Source organism: Ceratosolen solmsi, unplaced genomic scaffold (genome assembly GCF_000503995.2).
Source record: "Ceratosolen solmsi marchali unplaced genomic scaffold, CerSol_1.0 scaffold27, whole genome shotgun sequence".
Lineage (NCBI taxonomy): Eukaryota > Metazoa > Arthropoda > Insecta > Hymenoptera > Agaonidae > Ceratosolen > Ceratosolen solmsi.
Genome location: NW_011948426.1, coordinates 6241468 through 6260408, shown reverse-complemented (window position 1 = coordinate 6260408; position 18941 = coordinate 6241468). Strand labels below are relative to the sequence as shown.

The window sequence follows — 18941 nt, the reverse complement described above, 5'->3', positions numbered from 1 at the left end:
AATAAGAGAGTGAATATTTTTATGGACTTGAGTAAGTTCGTGGAAGAATATTAATGTTTGCATCAAAACATAATATAAACAAATTTTAAATTAGCAAAAAATAATAATCACAGACGAACGTTTATCAATTTATCAAACATATTACTGTAGAAGGGAATTGTTATTTGTTAGTGTTGTGTAAATTCTCATCAACAGGGAGACGACATATCCGTCAAATGGTACAACCTATCACTACGGAGCATAACAACTCCGCTTTGGTTATGGAGTCCCTTGAAGAGATGCTTCGTAAGGTAAACAATATATACTTTATATGCAACCACAATTGTGATATTATAGGCGTAAGAGTTAAACAGGATGATGATTTATTTTTTTTAAGTTTTATCAGTATTAATTGTAGCTGTACAGTATAATATACAGTATATTTACTATAAAAACTATAATTCATTATTAGATGAATTTAAATATATTTAGGAACGTTAGTTACAAATAAATTTTAAATAGATGTTTTTAATAAATAATTATTATAATTACATTTTTAATATTGAAATATATATTTCTTATATTTTCTATATCAATTTAAATTTATATTTCTAATAAAAAATAACATATTTATACTTTTTATTTTTGCCTGTTTTCCGTAATATATTCTTGCTACATTATAGTTTATTCTCTTTATTTTAACTTACATTTTTTCTTTTAATTACTTGTATATTTACAATCATACAAAACCAATGTATATCATATATAGCAGCAAAAATATTAAAATAAATTAAGTTTTCACTGTCTACAATGTTATTGCATCTTTTACACATTTTAGTCAAGAAATATATAATCCATAATATTTGACATCGACACTTCATCCATCAGCACTTGTTAATTTTTTACTGATACAACTGTATAAATTTTGGTTATATAGGACATCAAATTTAAATAACTTATTAGATATTTTTAAAGATATTATAATAGCTTTGTTTTTATTTAATATTTATTTAAATAGCATATTTTAAAAATAATGATATTTAGAGGCATAAATAAGACATGATGATATCTTTATTTATAATGTATTTTTAAAGACTTACGTACCACTAAATATATGTATGCATTAGATAAATAAGATTTCTCATCTACGTTTATGCTGTTTTAAGAGTGAAAGTTGGGATTGATATATTTTATTTTTGAAAAAACTTTTTAAATATTGAACCAATACTTATTTAAGATATGCTAATTTTTATAACGTTAGTATTATAATCCTTATTTATCTGAAATAAAGAATTCTATCTATATGAAAACAAGTTTTTTTATATATTTTTTATAAAATATATTTCTGAATTTTATGACAAAAGTTATCATTATCTATAAATTATATACTATCATAATTGTTTCATAATTTGCACGAACATTCATATATATAGTTAATTTGGTGTTATAAAATGGATGCTTAAATACATTTTGCATATGAACCATTATACTGTTTGGTCACGAGCTCTAGCATTATCGGTATTAAAACAACACACATAAAATTTAGTCCAATATATTTATTTGATTTCCCAACAAAATAGCAACTAACGTTCACAATTAAATACTGTTGAATGGCATTATTTGTTACCTCAACTGAGATTGAGCTTTTATTCTACTTGGGAAAGATATTATACAAGTAACAGTCTTATTTTGTAGTATAAGATATGAGAGAATGAAAAACATTAAAGGAAAACCGTTCTTTTAATTTGTTTTTTGTACTAATATTATGTATTAATAGACAATGAAAATTTACATAATAAATTTTTTATACACTTATAATAATTAATGAGTTTAAGCAATGTAATAAAGTATTTTCATTATATCTTCATTCTATTTGAAATAAAAGTATCATTTATGTACTATAAAATAAAATGTAATCTTTTAATTTTCGATAAAAATACATTTAATAATTTTTTTTTAATAATTGTTTATGTTTCTTAAATTAATGAAAGTTTTTAAAACTAATTATAAGTGTTTTATGACTTACAAATTAATCTGTATAATTTTCATATATTTCATGCAAATTATAAATTATTGTACAATATTTCATAATTATTTAAAAGCAGTCTTTAAAAGACCGTTTATTTTATAAATATGATGGTGTTAATAATCATTTTTATCTTTATCATAAATCAAATATACATTAAAATTACATCAGTACTTTTATTGAAGTAACCGATTAAACAATTACATCTACAACTTTTACATACCTTTGTAGGAATCAATAGTCAGTTAATTTTTAAACCAAACGAGCATTGGGTTCTTTATTTTTGTTATAACTTTTTAAAATTAATATAAATAATTTAATAGAATTTTTGTTATAAATATATAATATAAATATAGTTTCTGATAAAGGCGGTGGAATTTATTGAATATTTAATTAATTTAAATAAAACAATGTTTCTATGTTGTATTTTACAACTAGATACAAGGTCAGAAAAGGTATATGAGTTTTAGTTCAGCAAATATTTTTTAAACATTATTTTAGACAGCTAAACACTTAAGAGGAATAATTAATAGAGAGCTGGAATCAGGGTATATTAAACTAATGCGCAAAAAGACTGTTAGTACTCTCTGAAATTGTAGGAGAGCTTCCGGTAACTCTTCTAGGTTAAAATTGGATAAAGTGAAATTTGTATATAAAGCAATTATAAGACTAAGCTGTGATTATTGTTACATATAAGATAATTATCTAAAGTTATAAATTCAATTCAATTGCCTCAATCTTAATATACTAAACAAAATAAAAATATGATTTTTAAAAATCGTTTATAAGAAATTAAAAGCATTTTGCTATTATTCTTTGAAGTTGTTATATATTTCAATATTAAACAATTTTATGTGAATGATAAAGAAACATTAATATCTCAATCACAATGTCATGATCCCTTCAAATAAAGCGATGAACTTCCTTTTAGTCGTCGTAGGAATACGATATTGTAACAATCAGATAGTTCTTTAAGAAAGCATATAAATTGCTCATTTCGAGAAAACTGTGGAAATGACATAAAAAGTTACGAAGTATAATGACATCATTTCTATGGTTCTAAGCCAGAGAAAGAAGATGGAAAGCTTAAAAACAGAACAGTCAGAGTGAAATTGTGTACAAACGTAGGATTATCACATAGTGCACTAATTTTATGCTAATCAAAATATTTTACCAGAATTTTAAATAGAGATTTATTACTTTTGAAATAATCAAAAGGTTTTACTAACTTTAGACAGTATATTTATGTTTTTTTTTAATAGTTACTCACATTATGTATATATATAAATATTAATTATATTTTTTTCAATATTATAATAAACTACATAATTTTGATGTTATATAATTTTTTTGCAATAATGAATTTAGAATAAATCTATAAGATAAAAATCTGTTTTAACAGGTAATGTTACGTTTTAGATTTTAGAAAATGTTCGGTAGTTTTCCATATTATCCACTTTTCAAATATAATTCCACAGAATTTGATTATTTCACTTTCTCTCTCTCTCTCTCTCTCTTTATTTTTATCTTTTTATATATATTCAGTCTATTTACTATGTTTGATATAAAACAATGTGCTTTAGAAGTTTCTAACAGTAGCTTTATCTAATTTTTAACTTGCTTAATTAACACTTGCTATATTTATTATTTTAAATAATAGCTTATTTATATTGATTTGTTATCTTATTTGTTTTCACTATTATTTTTATATTTCTAGCTTCTAGTATTATTAAGAACCACTGATATTAAACTATTACATTTTAATTTGTAAATTATTTAACTTCTATGTGTGAAGATATCTATCTATTTATATGCTTTATATTATAAAAAATAGTATTGTAAACATCTTTAAGTAATACATTTTTTTTAATTTTAACATTGGTAGTTGACGATAAGAAGTGGAATTGCAGTATTTTATATGCTATTTAATTTATTTAATGAAGTCTTAAAGAAATTTTTAATTCATAAAAATCTGAATTTACTTGATGTTAACAATGCTTTTGTTTTATATTATCATGTAAAATATTTATATATTTGTTTTATCTCATTTATGTATATTTATATTTATTATTATGTAGCAATCAAAGAATTTATACTTATCCAATTTCCAACTATATTATTTATATAAAATTCGAAAGAAATCTATTTGTAATAAAATGTGCCAAAATAATCGAAAATATATTTGTATCTTGTAGTAGAAGTATAAACTATGTACGAATAAATAAGTTATTAAAATTTTAAAGTATTTTTAATTTTAATTAATTAGTAACATAATTAATATTATATGATAAATCTTTAAGTGTAAAGGAAGCAGAGTATTAAAAATTATTTAATATTATAATATTGGATGTACTATAAATGCAAATGAGTTTGCTCGGCATATTAAAAAGTAAATGGAATCTAATTAAAGTTTTTTCTTTCATAAGTATTTGATTAGAAGTTAATTTGTTATTAAATATTCCAAATACGTCTATTTTTTATTAGTAGAAGAACAATATAAATATTTAGATATCATAAGAAACATTTTATAGGTAAAAAAGAAACAGAGAAAAACGAAACTAGTATATAATTGGTATATTTAAAAAAGTAAAATTTATTATATATTTTTATGTATATTAACTACATTTTTTATAATTAAGCTTACAAGTTTCATTCTTATAGAATTGTACTTATGCTTCTGTAACTATCATAAAAATCTTTGTATATATATAAATATTGTTAACATAATAATTGCTAATTTTTGACAGTGAATAAATAAAAAATGTCTGTACTTTTATTAAGAGGGTCTATAAAATTTATAATTGGTAAATGGATAGCAATGACTAAAGTGTATCAATTATATGTAATTGAAATACCAATGTATTTAACAAATTTCATATCTATCCTACACCGTTAATCTATTAATCTAAAGGATATCATGTACCTTTATTATTAAAATATTATTTTGATTTAATTTTTCACAAAGTTATAAAGTGTAAAATAATGAAAAATTTTTTTAAATCATTCTTTCAAAGTTATTTCTTCTTTTTTAGACAAATATTGTATTCTTGTTTTTGTAAAAAAAAACATAAATAAGCAAAATAATTAATATAAAAAAATAATTACATGCTGGTAAATTTAAAAACAATATACGCATAAATATCATTTTAATGTTTAAAAATTCAACATTTTAGTGTTTGTTATTGACTTAATTTAAGTTTGAATTTATTGTTTAGTTTATTATGTAAATAAATGTAATAGTAGTTTTTTCTAAATTCTCTATGCACAAAATAATAGTTAAATCAAAATAATGCACAGTAAAAATATGTAAAGAATAACATTGATTTACGTTTGATTTAGATATACTGATATACATACCAATGGGTGATATAATTTTCTTTATTTTAATCGTTACACATTTAAAAATGAATGAAACCTAAACATAATCGGTGCATTAAATAAGCAAAAGTATTCAATGCAAAATAAATGAAGCCTATTTTTTACTATTTACTATAATTTATGTGTAATTAAAAAAAATTAGATTCATTACTTATCTTATACATTCAAATATTGAAAACTATTGTAAATTTTATGTTAATTGTAAGTAGAAAGCAGACTATAGATGTTCAGTATAGTATAACGTAATAGAAAGCATCGTTTCTGATCTAAAATATCATTTGTATGAACTACTTCAGTGTTATGTTGGCTCTACAAATTAACAACGTGCATATGACTGAATTTATAATAAGATTAAACATGTTAATATAATATTAATATGTGATATAATGCATATATATATATATATTTTAAAAAATTTTAATTGAAAAGTTAATTCAAAACATAATAATTTAATTGAGAATTTAAGAAAAGATAATAAAAAATGGCAATTATACATAAATATGCATATATGAAAATGTATCGTTAAAAAATTTTATCACTAAATTTATTTTTTGTAGGGGTATTTTTTTACCTTTAATGGAAATAGATTAAAAGACAGAAATAAAAGAGCTATTAAAGAATCAACTAATCATTTATTATTATAAAATTGGACTAGTTTTTAAACCTTTCTTTAGGTATGAACTTAAAATTGATGTTTTATGAACACTTTTGAATTTAATATTATTTTTACTATTAATAAACGAAAAAGTTAATTATAATTATTAAATACTAGATATACTATATATGTATATATTTTATCTCTATGTAAGTAATAAAAACATACTTATATATTGCATTCAGTGTGTATGAGCTTGAAGAAATTTGCTTATTAATTAATACTTATTCAACACATAAATTTTTTTATTTCTATACAAACTGCTTAATATTTTATTTAATTGTCAAAATTTTTCGTATAAATTTATAATTATCTTTAATAAAGTCATTAATCATCTTATTTTAATGTACTTAGAGTGTATTTCAATAAATTGATGCGATTTTTTTTTTTTTTTTTTTTTTTTTTTGACTTAATAAATAATGCATAGATAAGAATTTATTGATCCAATTTTTACATTTATCTAAGGAACAACTATATATTATATATAAAATTATGAGTGTTTATTATATAATATAGTATAACGACATTATCCGAATCCGACTATAGTCTGTATTTTTTAACAACATATATAAATTGTCGGTATCTATTTGCGTTAGATTCTCACGAGTTCGTAGCATTATTGTAAATTTTATTTTCTATTTATTATATATATTTCATTCTAAAAGATTATATTGATTATTTTCCTACTCTAAATTGAGTACATTCTTATTTTTTCTTTCTTTGTTCAATTTACCATCAGAATTCGTTTTTTTCTTAAATAGATTAATCTAACATTAATAATACAGTATAGAATATACAATCATTCATATATAAGACAGATACTAATAATTTACGAAGTTTAATCCAATAATAATACACATTTTTTTAAATTATTTTTTCCTTAACGGGCTTTACCTTATTATATAATTCTTTATAATATTACATATATTACGATTATATTTCAAAGAGATTTGTGATGAGTGCTTGAGTTTGCTTATTTTTAAAAAAGACATTGTAATAAAATCTAAATGAAGTAAATAAATTATTTAAAACAATGAATTAACAAGTTATAAATAAAAAACAATGATATATTAGAAACTGTAATAAAATAATGGAATAAGAATTTCTATTTCATTAAGAATAAACTTGATATTATACCTTTGATATTAATATATATAATTAATATAATGTTTATTTATAATTTTGCTTCAAATAATTATATTTATATACAATTTGAATCATATAATTAAATATAGAATATATATAAAATATTCACTTTTAGTCATATATTTGTAATAAATGAAACTATATTTTTAATTAAAATATACAATAATTGTACTATTTTGTAAATAATAGTAATTTTGGACATCAAGTGTGATTGAACTTTATTTATATTATATATTCTAATTAGTATATTGTTATAATTCAAGTTTAAGTAATTTAAATAATACATCTTCTGAACATTTTAGGAGCAACTAATTTTAAATTTAATTATATATTATTAATATAATATTAAAACTAAAAAATTTATATTACGTTTTTGCATTATTCTGAATATATTTTGAAATAGATTTATTGCTCAAGTTCATTGTAATGTAATATAATACATAATATAATAATGAAATATTGAAATACATAATATAATATTTAACAGTTAAGTGAATTTGATATAGAAATTAAAAATACTTAAATTATATATCCATATATAAGAATATTTTCAACATGTTCAAAATTGAATAATTTACAATAATATAAACATACTGAACTAAAAGTTTTTATAGTTGAAATATGTATAAAATACCTTACATTAATTAACATAACATTATTAACTGTTTCAGGTGAGTAATACACGTAAGAGTCAAACTTAATATGCATTATATGTTTAATATTGGGCAAGTGATAAAATGGAATAAATTTAATATTTTTAATATTAACATATTTATATTATCATGGCACTTACTGAATAGCATACATATAATTAATTTTTTTTTAATTTTAACGTATTTTTCCTACTTATAAATAACTATATATATGGATTTTTATTTATCTACCCTTATTTGAGATTTTCGGCAAAGAGAGGGTTTGAGTCAACCTTATTTCATATTCCAGTATTTGCTTATTGTCCCTGTAATTCGTACTTCCAAAAGGAGATACTATTTCGATTGGTTTGATATGACCTACATTTGTAGCAGGTTAGACATTACTAATTAATTCTTATTTATATTTTTATTAAGCGTATCCATCATAGTATTGTATAGCATAAAATTCCATGGGTATATTTATGAAATGTCATTAACTAAATATTTATAATTTTATAAGATCAAAAAAAGCTTAAAATTTTAATTTTACAGATATTTAAATTTTATTTATAGTTTTAATTCATTGTATTAAAAAAGTATTAATTTAAGAAGATACTACTCTGTAAGTCTTATCAAATTTTTAACAAAGCTTATATTAATTGAAATTGAAATTATACAGTTTAAATTAATTGATCATTTTTCAGAAGATGGTGCGTATATACAATATAAAAAACCTAGAAAGTTAATAAATAAAAAAGTTATAATATGTACTTCAAATTTATTTTTGATATTATTTTATTAAACTGTATTGGTACAAGTAACCATAAGAATCTGCATAAATTACATTAAATAATTTTATGTATATATATTATAGATCTGTAAAATGTATGAATAATATGTAATGAGTCATTTACAATAAAATCGTATTATATTAATATAATAAAAATGTGTTTATTTTTTAATATATTTTCTTTAAATATAAAAGAACGTTTATGTTCTTATAATTGCATTTATTTTAATTAATTTTTATAATTGTATTTTTATTCATTATAAAAGATAAATGTTAGATTTCGATATTACCGTGAAATCCTGCACTTATATTGAAAATTTTATGAATATTAGGCAGTAAGTAAATAGATAAATCATGTATAAGTTCTCTAATTTTTTTTTAACAAATACGTAGAGCTAATATAAGTAAAGAAATTCAAACAATAATAAAATACAAATTTAGGAAGTTAAAGCAAGGTTTAATATAGTAGTTATATATTTAAAGTTCTAAATTCTTTTATCTTTATGTATACCAGATTGCTATAAATAGAATAAAATATATTATATAAAAATATTAGCTTTTACAATCATTTTATGTCTATTTTTGCATTTGTATGAATATTTAAAAACAAAATAAAATAATGGAGCATGTATGCAGAATCCTTATACATATATTATCTATATACATTATAATTAATTTTTTATTAAATTATTCAATAAATTTTAGAAATATTTAAAAAATTTTACTAAAATGTGAAATATATTAAAATACTTCTTAATATTATATTTGAAATATTAGATTATATTTCAATTGGTCTGAATTTTATAATTATAAAAGAAGACACCTAAAAATTGAACATTTATTTCAATTTAGAAAACATACTTTACAATTATAGACGCTTAATTCATAAATCTGTTTATGATCTAAAATATAATTTACTTACAACGATATTTAGTATAATTAATATGCGACAATGTTTATATATGTTTAATATCGATTAGATTTTATCTTTTTGTTGGAATAACGTATAGATCTTCTTTATAAATATTATAGTCAAAATACGAAATAAAAGTTGAGTCGTTTATATAATAATTTTTCAACTAATATGTATCTGTATAATAAAAATTTTCTGAAATATATAAAATTTTATGATTAAAAAATTAGACCTCTAAAATATTGATTGTTATTGTCTGTAAAATTTTGATAATCGTTACAGATAAAATGAAATGAATTTAAAAATATTTTTATTCCTTATAATAAATAGGATATTCAAAAATTAGTAGAATTAGAAATATTGATATTTATTCATATTAATAATTTTCATTTTAAATATTTTAATACTTGTTTTATGATTATTTTGTTTTATGAAATATTACACAAGGAAATCTATTAGTAATTTATCATAATTAATAGCTAATATAGATATATTCTAGAAAAATCATATAATTTATTGTATTTTTGTTTAATTTACGTTCAAATTTACTATCATTCACTTGATATACATACAATATTGTAAATATTGTAAATAAATAGTATAATTGTTAAAAAATTTTTGTGAGAAAATATTATTAACAAAATTTTATATTTGTCTCTAAGTTTGAATATCAATAATATACTTTAATTTATTAATAAATTACCTTTATTTTACTTGCTATTTCATAGAATAACATATTAGTACGATATTTAATCTTTTATTTATTTGGTGATGTTTTTTCATATATCATTGGTCAGTGAAAGTAAATATCTTTAATGCGTATTTATATGTTAAATTAACTTTATGTAAAATATATTATAAATAATGAAACACAATCACAGTTCATAATTATTTTTATTATTAAAATTGAAGGTTTCATTTAAAAAAAAAACCAAAAGAAATTAATTAAAAACGAAAAATTGTTTTGTCCATTATATATAATTTTTTTTTTAATAAAAAGTAGGCGTGTATTTTAATATTAATATCATAGACATTAAGTACAAAGTTTTAAATTTTCAATTAAATATTTCCTAATTTTGAAACGTTTCTGAAAAATCTTGTATAGCTATTATTACATATTTTGAAAAGTAAATGAAAATAAAAAAGACACTTACATTTCACATTTATTATTACACTTTGCAGATTACACTTCGCAGTCAATTTAATCTGAAGTTATAGAGAGTTTGAAAAAAAAAATTTTATTTTCCATAATAACAGAAGAATTTTATATTATTAAATCTAATCTTCTATTTTTCAACGATTGCTTGTTTCGCACCGAATAACGGGTAACACAAAGTCATTAAATTATTATGAAAAGTAACCAAAACTAATTAAAAATATTAAAATATATATCTATTTACGATTTAAATGAAAATATGACTTATAGGTATCATACAAATATTTTACATTATATTCAGTTAAGTAAAATAACGTACTACTTAATATGCGTATTATTATATACTTCGTCTTACAAGAAGAGAGAGAAATATACATCAATTGATGATTGATTATAAATAAATGGCGGATATGAATCACATAATACTTCATTTAAAAAATCATTAATATTCTTAACCAATAAATACAAAAGCTAAATATTTTACATAATAAAACTATTGGGTTAACTATTATGCTTTTATTATTCCACTATTATTTCAACTAAGTAAATCAACTGCTAAGTTTAAATTTTAATATTATGATTCAATATACGAAAAACCATGCTAAAATAAGTGTATTTTACAAATAATATACTGATATTAAATTATAAGAAAAATCATCTTTGAAACATATATTTGTTTTCATTTAATTAGATAAAAATAAAATACAACGTTTAAAGTTTTTATAATAATTCTAGAGAATGAATTTTAGAAATTATCATGAAAAAATTATGTTCTAATTTATTTAAACAGACGTAAGACAACGCGATTCGTTGAATAAAAATAATCAATAATTATATTAAGAGATTTATAAACTTTAGTGATATTTTAATTACTTTAAATTATTATCCATAAAATAAAATTAATATAATAACAAATTATAACAAAAGAAAGAAAACTAAAGTTTTAAAAGTGGGTTCATAATTAATATTAATAGTAATTGAAGTTTTAATTTTAAGATAAAATGATATATCATTATAACTATTTTGTTAAATTTTGATAGCAATTAGCGGCTAAGTATTAAAATTATAGCTCTAGTAAGGAAATAGTGAACGAAATTTATAATTAACTATTGAGCAATTAAAAATGATTGAATTAAAAAGGAAAATATGTTGAAAAATTACTAATACTAAAAATGTTGTGCAACCGAACGAATATTTAAAATCATCTATATGTTAAGTGATTTAGTATTTATTCAAGATGATAGGTAAATAGAAAGAGAAATAACAGCATTGCTGAGAACGATGCAAATTTGTAGAATAGGAATTCATTATGTAATGATATAAATCCTACAATAGAAAATGTATCTAATATCAGAGATATTGGACGCAAATAATAAAAATGAAATTAAGCATGTTTGTGTAGTCATACAAATCCCATGCGTGACTAATTTTATCGATAGTTTTCAACTAAAAAATGATAATAAAAGATGATCCATTTAAAGCATTTAAAACCTAGTATAAAATTAATGAAGTTGCAAGATGTTTATTGAGAAAAAGTAAATATGACTATTCATTAATATTATGTATCAATAAATATTATTTCAATGCATGAAAGTAAGTTGATGAAGCCATTACATTAAAGGGAGAAAAATAAGAATATCAATGAGCCATTCAACATATATACTGCATACATTTATTTAAAGGGAAATTGCGAAGTCATAATTTTATAACGGATTGATTTTTCAAATTATATTTCAAAGTCAAATACGATAGAGTTAATCAGACTGCAGCGCAAATGAATCGGTTGAGAAGCAAAACAACAAAGGGCGATTTAGTCTATATAAATTTTTAGCTGTAAATTCAACTATAAATTAATTGTCAAAACAATAATAACAAAAATGAAGGCTATAAATGAGGAAAATGAAAGTTGAGAATAAAAAAATTAAAGACATACGATTGTAATAAAAAACAAATGGAATTGAAGTATTAAATGATGAGCAGTAAAGAAGAATGTGTATCTAGTATCACCTACGCCACTAATAAGCATTTAGAAAGGCAATTTAATAAATGAGTGTAATTTGAAATATATAATTTCATAAAAAATATAGGAACCAAGGGCCGTCATAAATAAAAAAAAACACTCTGTTCCCAATTTATGCAAAATTTTCAATGTGTCGTATTTAATAATAATATATTTAGTTCTAATGCTAAGCTAAGTAAAGCAAATATAAGTAATTTTAGCATTATAGTTACAGTTTTATAATACAATATTACTTGCATTTTTAATTCAATTTTTACATATTGATATATTTTTTTGTTAGGATACATATATTCTACATATGCTAGTGTTAGTTTATTAGGGATAGTACTTTTTCAGAAGATTCTTTTTTTTCTACGATTATAAATTGTAGTATGTTTAGTTTTTATTTTATTCATTATCACTATTCGATATTTATTTAAATACTCGTCAACGCCGTTTTATAAAATTCTGTTATCAGTAGCAGTATATTGTCACTGTTATAGCTATTTTATATACCTTAATATTCATGAAAAATGGCCGTTATATAAAAAATATTAAATTCTTGCTACTATTTACGCTTGTATTTTTGGTTTACATCTTTCTTAGAATATTTAATTTTTACATGATCTGCTATTATAAAATTGCAAAATTGTCAATATATTATTAAACGTATGTATGTTTCAACTGTTGCTGTTTTTTTTATTTTTTTTGTTTTTATTTTTAATTGATTCTTGAATTTCCAATTTTTTACATTGTTATACAGATTATTCATTTATTATTTATGCTACTAATTTTTATCAATTTTATTCTATTGATAATCTCATATATTGAAGAGGTACAACTATACTTATTTATTAATATAATAGCTACTATAAATTGATTAGTAATCATTTATTATAATAAATATTTAAGTTTGAAACTTTTAAAGAATATTTGTGGCTCTGTGTGTGTGTGTGTGTGTGCTGGATACGCGTGCGTACGTACATGCATGCGTGAGAATTAATAAATATTTTGCCAATGTATTTTAAACATATTGTTCGTAAATTATACCTGCGTACAAATATATTTATCTTTATAAAAATTGTTTTTAAGCTTTATTTTTTAAACGAAACAAAGCTTAAATAATACATTGTATATTTATTATAGAACATTCTTTTTAGATTATGCAAATCAAGTTTACAAAATTTACGATATATGCACATTTTATCTATGAAACAATTATAAAAATAGGTAATATGATCCTTCACATGCAAATTAAATTAAATTATGCTGTGACTCCATTAAAATAGATTTAGTTTTCATTGCGTTAATAGTATTTTTATTTTTCAATGCTGGCTATATATGTCCTATAAAAATAAAATATATTTATTTATTTCTGAAAAAAATTTATAATTAAAAAATGTAATCAATATTAAGAAAAAGATTAAATAAATAATCTTGCAAAATCTCTTTGCTTAATAATAATTTTTTTTATTTTTAGTTATCAGAGTTGGAACAGCGTGTCCTAGAGGCAGAAGGACGTGCTAATGAGGCAGAAGATAAGGTATATATTACTAATGGTAAAAATTTAAGTATCAAATAATTTAAAATTTAGTTTGGTGAAAAAATATTATAGTATACACCAGTATATACATTGATGTAACTTCTGTAAAATAGACCATTGGATGTCCATATACTTCCAGTTTCCAGAAGTATATAGAATTTTTAAGTGTTAACCGAATTCACTTTGCTTAAATTAAAATTACTATATAATTGTTAAATCCAACATTTTCTATTTGAAAACATATAGAAGTTTTCTTTTACATAACTGTCAATCATTTGAAGTTTGTTCTATATTATTACTAATTGAACATATAATTTTAATTCATATAATTATATAATTAAGAATAATCAATATTAAATTATTAACTTAGACTATTCCGGTATTATTTAGTTTGATAAATAAAAAATTATTTTCTTTTATTGGATCAAATTATAAAATAAAAATATATAAATGATGTGATTATTGCAATATGGTGCATAACGGTATGTGTGTGTATATATCATATATATATATATATATATAATATATACAATATTATTCAAATTACACAGGGTAGTTAAAAAAAAAAGATATTTATTGAATAATTGTATGCACTTGATGAAAAATGTCCAAGAAAAACAAAATTTTTATAAAAGTAACGTATATCATTTGATTTTTCGCTGCTGTATTCTTCATAAGTTTTGATGAAATTCTAATAATAATGCGAGGATATTTGGATTTTAATATCGTATAAATTATGTGGATAATAAGCAATGAGTTACATTTGTAATAATTGAAAGCAATCATCTCCTCTTGATCCTATTATATTAGTTTATTATTATTTTTCGTTATTGTTATTGTTATTTGTGCAATAGTTATTGAGAAAAGGAAAATAGTCATTAGCGAAATTAGAAAAAGATTCCAATATTATAATAAGAAAATAAAATAGATAAATTCATATGAAAGAAGTCTTATCGAGGATAATTATATATAATAATAATATAATTAATAATTATATTTAATGATGAATATTTAAGAATGATATAATAAAAATGATTTCGGGGAAGCTTGAAGTAAAAAAATGAATTATTAGCTTGCGATAAAGTTAAAAGATCATCGATCGAGTCGTATTATTTACAATTAAATATCCAAGTAGATTGCTGTATTCAGGTGCTCTCCTTTGGTAAAAAAGACTGGTATGGTGACATCTTACCGACATATACTAGAATCCCCTAGGAGCAAAGGTGGTGGCGCTGCTTTCGTCAAAATCGATTTGCGCTGCTCAAAGGGGTCGGGCGGTAGCTCTTGGCGGCAGCTCTTGACGGCATTGATTTTCGTTCGGGAATCAAGCGCACGCGAACAGTGCGAGAGGGGGGTGGCAGAGGAGTTAACGGACGAAAGAATACCAGCCGAGTGGTATGACTCCGCCAAGATGGCAGAAGGCAGACCGGCTTCGGCACATCCCTCTTATGGGTCCGAACTTCGTGAGGAGATCCTCCAGTCCGTGAATTTGTGAAAGTTGCCCCAGGTAGGACAGCGCATTCACTTTTGCCTTTACATTTGCCTTCACCTTCGTCTTCGTGATCGCGTACGCAAGGTAACAACGTCCCAGTTGCACATGAGCCACTGTGTTATGGATCCCAGCAGGTGACACTCGTGACAGGTATACGACTGGTCTCCTTGCCTTTATTTCTGCATTCGCTTCAGAATCCGTGCCTTTTCCTTTTCCACTGAGCCAGTATAATTATTAAGTAGTGATGCTTTTCTCATCGAAATAGTTGGATGATTGGATAGTATAGATCGTATAATGTTTCTATAACAATTTTTGTAAATATTGTTAACATTGAATCACTTTTTAAATAACTAAAATTTATTTGTTGTCTACCGATTAAATTTAGAAACATACTTAAAATTGTCGAATAACCCAAAGGTTATGCTGATAATCCTCCATATATTTTAAACTTAACTCTTAAACTAGCAATCGATCGTTATATTTTCTTTGCTTTTTCTGTTTCTCTTTCTCTTGCATTTCCACATTCTCCGATTTCTATTACTTCCCTTGAACATAAAAAAATATGTAGTTTTCACTTATATGACTTTTTTTATCAAAATTATAATAAAATATTATTCATAATAAAATAATTAATTTTATTATTTATTTGAAGTTTTTAATTAAAAGGATTCAGGATAATTTCATTGATAGATAACATTTAAAATGTAGCATACAATTTACTGAGTAAGTCTCATTATCTTATTTATTAATTATCTTATTTATATTAACATATAAATCAAAATTAAAATGTTTAAATATTTATTATTAATTACCGTATTATTTCTCAATGTATACGTAGTTTATAATATTGGCGGTTATTATGAACTGGATTCTTTCTCATTTTCTTTCTCAATCACTTAGAATATTAAGGGATAAGCTGCTTCCATATATAATACTTTAATAGTAATTATTAATATAAAACTTGGCTAATTTTTATATAAAAATAAATTGTTATTTTTAATAAGCTATTATATTTATACTTCATTATTAACTTTAAGATTATATTGAAATATCTTAATAGACGGAATGATTTTAATTAGAATTCAATATCATTTATAAAGGTTTTATAAATGGATCATTTCAGTGATAATATTGTTTGTATTGAATGTAGAGAAATAAATATTATTTAATAGTTTCTCTTTAAAAAACATTGTCTTTTTTCTATAGATTTTCAATCAATCACTATGTTATTTAAATTTTAATTAAAAATTGCATATTACTTGTATTATTTCCAAATTACTACTTTATCTTTAATTTTTTAATTTATTGTTGTTAAAACAATAATATTAACTAAAATTTATAATAAATAAATATTATATAAGATGTGATAAAAATCTTTTATATACTTTTGTTCTTGATTTGGTACTTAACTTACACAATTAATTTTTGTTAGTCAAATAAAACAATTAAATTATAAAAATAAAATAATTATCAATATAACTACGTTTTATACTATCATTTTTCCAATTTATATGAACTATTAGCTTAATGTATTCTATTAGCTGTAGTTTTTTATTAATTAAAAAATTTCTACCAGAATCATTGAAGTCACAAATGTTAGTGATTATATTGTTTGAAGATACTGGCAGGTGATGAAAAATAGAGAGAGAGAGAAAGAGAGAGAGAGAGAGAGAAAGAAAGCGCTTTACTACCCGACCGTTATCGACTGCATAACTATAAGCTTCGCGGTCATTCGACTAAAGGCAGACAGTCATTGACCTTCTATATAGCATTATACACTATTCTATTGCTTTATAAATCTCAGAGCTTTTTATTCCGATGAATAAGATTATTTTACAATAAAAATTTTGCTTGTAATGTTGTCTAAGGTTGGATATTTTATTCTTGTTCTATTTTATAACTTATCTCAATATTTAAACACTAATAGATTCATTTGTTACACAAAATACCTCTGTAATTCAAGATTTCTTGAGTTAAAAAGAATTTGTAACGACTATTTGAATTAATTGTGATTTGTACTGTATAATTTGTAAAGAAACAATTTTTTGATCGTTTGCTAGAACAAAATCGAGTGATTGAGTGATATTAAAATTTTATATATTACTTCTTAAAGAGAATATATTTCTATCTTTTATATAATTTTCTCATTTATTTCTATCCTGATTATATTTCATTTAATGCTTGTTTAAAAAATATGTATTTAAAACACCAAGTACATATTCAAGAATAGATATCAAAAAATATGCAAAGAAATCTATTATTGAACAGTATAAATTTCATAAAAGATCCTTTGTATATTTTTTGTATTTGCGAAATATTTTCAGTAAACTATTTATAAGATTAATCCTATTAGTAAGCTATTGTACTTGTTTTTATATTGAAATAAATAAAAAAAATAATTATTAAAATAAAATATTATTTTTGTTAAAAACTAATTTATTATTAATGTTTAAGTATTTATTATATAGTTAATAAATAATTATTTTTTAAGCTATCAATAATTATAACACTATTTAAAGTAAATATTGTCAATCAATCATTACTCTCGCTTTCGTATATGTAAGTGTGTGTATATATATATATATATATATATATATATTTATTGAATATAAGTTATTTAAGTTTAATTTAAGTCACGTATAATAATATTAATTTTTCAATTTTTGTTATTTATAATATCAATTTTATGTTTACCTAATCATAACAATGAAAAGATTAATGTAATTAAAAAAAAGTTTTTCAAATTAAGTAGTATAATTTCAAAGTAATTTCAAATAAATGTATGAATTTTTGAAAAATTAGATTTTATTTTATTATAATAAATGTTTTAACTAATAAATAATGCTCGTTTAGTTATTCTGTTTACTGTGGTTTAAATATATATATGAATGGATATATAAAATTTGTATAAATCATTAGCGAAATATGGTTACCAATGTTACTAAAAAGAATTTATAATATCTTTATTAAATGTATATTTAATTAATATTTTTATAAATTATACCTAATACTCGATATTCAATCATTTGTGATTAGAATGTTTCAATTTAATAAAATTCATATTTTATCCACATTATTTAAAGAATGAAATAAATTTTAAATTCGTAAATTTTTATAAAAAGCTTTTAAAATATTTTACAATATAATGAATCAAATAATACATTAAAGAGATTTATATGGAAGTATTAAAGTATATTTCACTTATAATTAATAAACAAGTACATTTAAATTA

General features: G+C 21.3%; 1 protein-coding gene across 1 annotated transcript in view; it reads left to right on the top strand.

Moving 5' to 3' along the window:
• Positions 1 to 259: 259 nt before the first annotated feature.
• Positions 260 to 18941, top strand: part of LOC105363284 (uncharacterized protein CG43867) — a 42888-nt gene continuing 24206 nt past the window's right edge. Inside the window, exons 1-2 of the mRNA XM_011500947.1 lie at positions 260 to 290; positions 14155 to 14217. Of these exons, the coding sequence (XP_011499249.1) occupies positions 261 to 290; positions 14155 to 14217 (93 nt within the window). The 5' untranslated portion in view covers position 260. The remainder of the gene's footprint in view (positions 291 to 14154; positions 14218 to 18941) is intronic.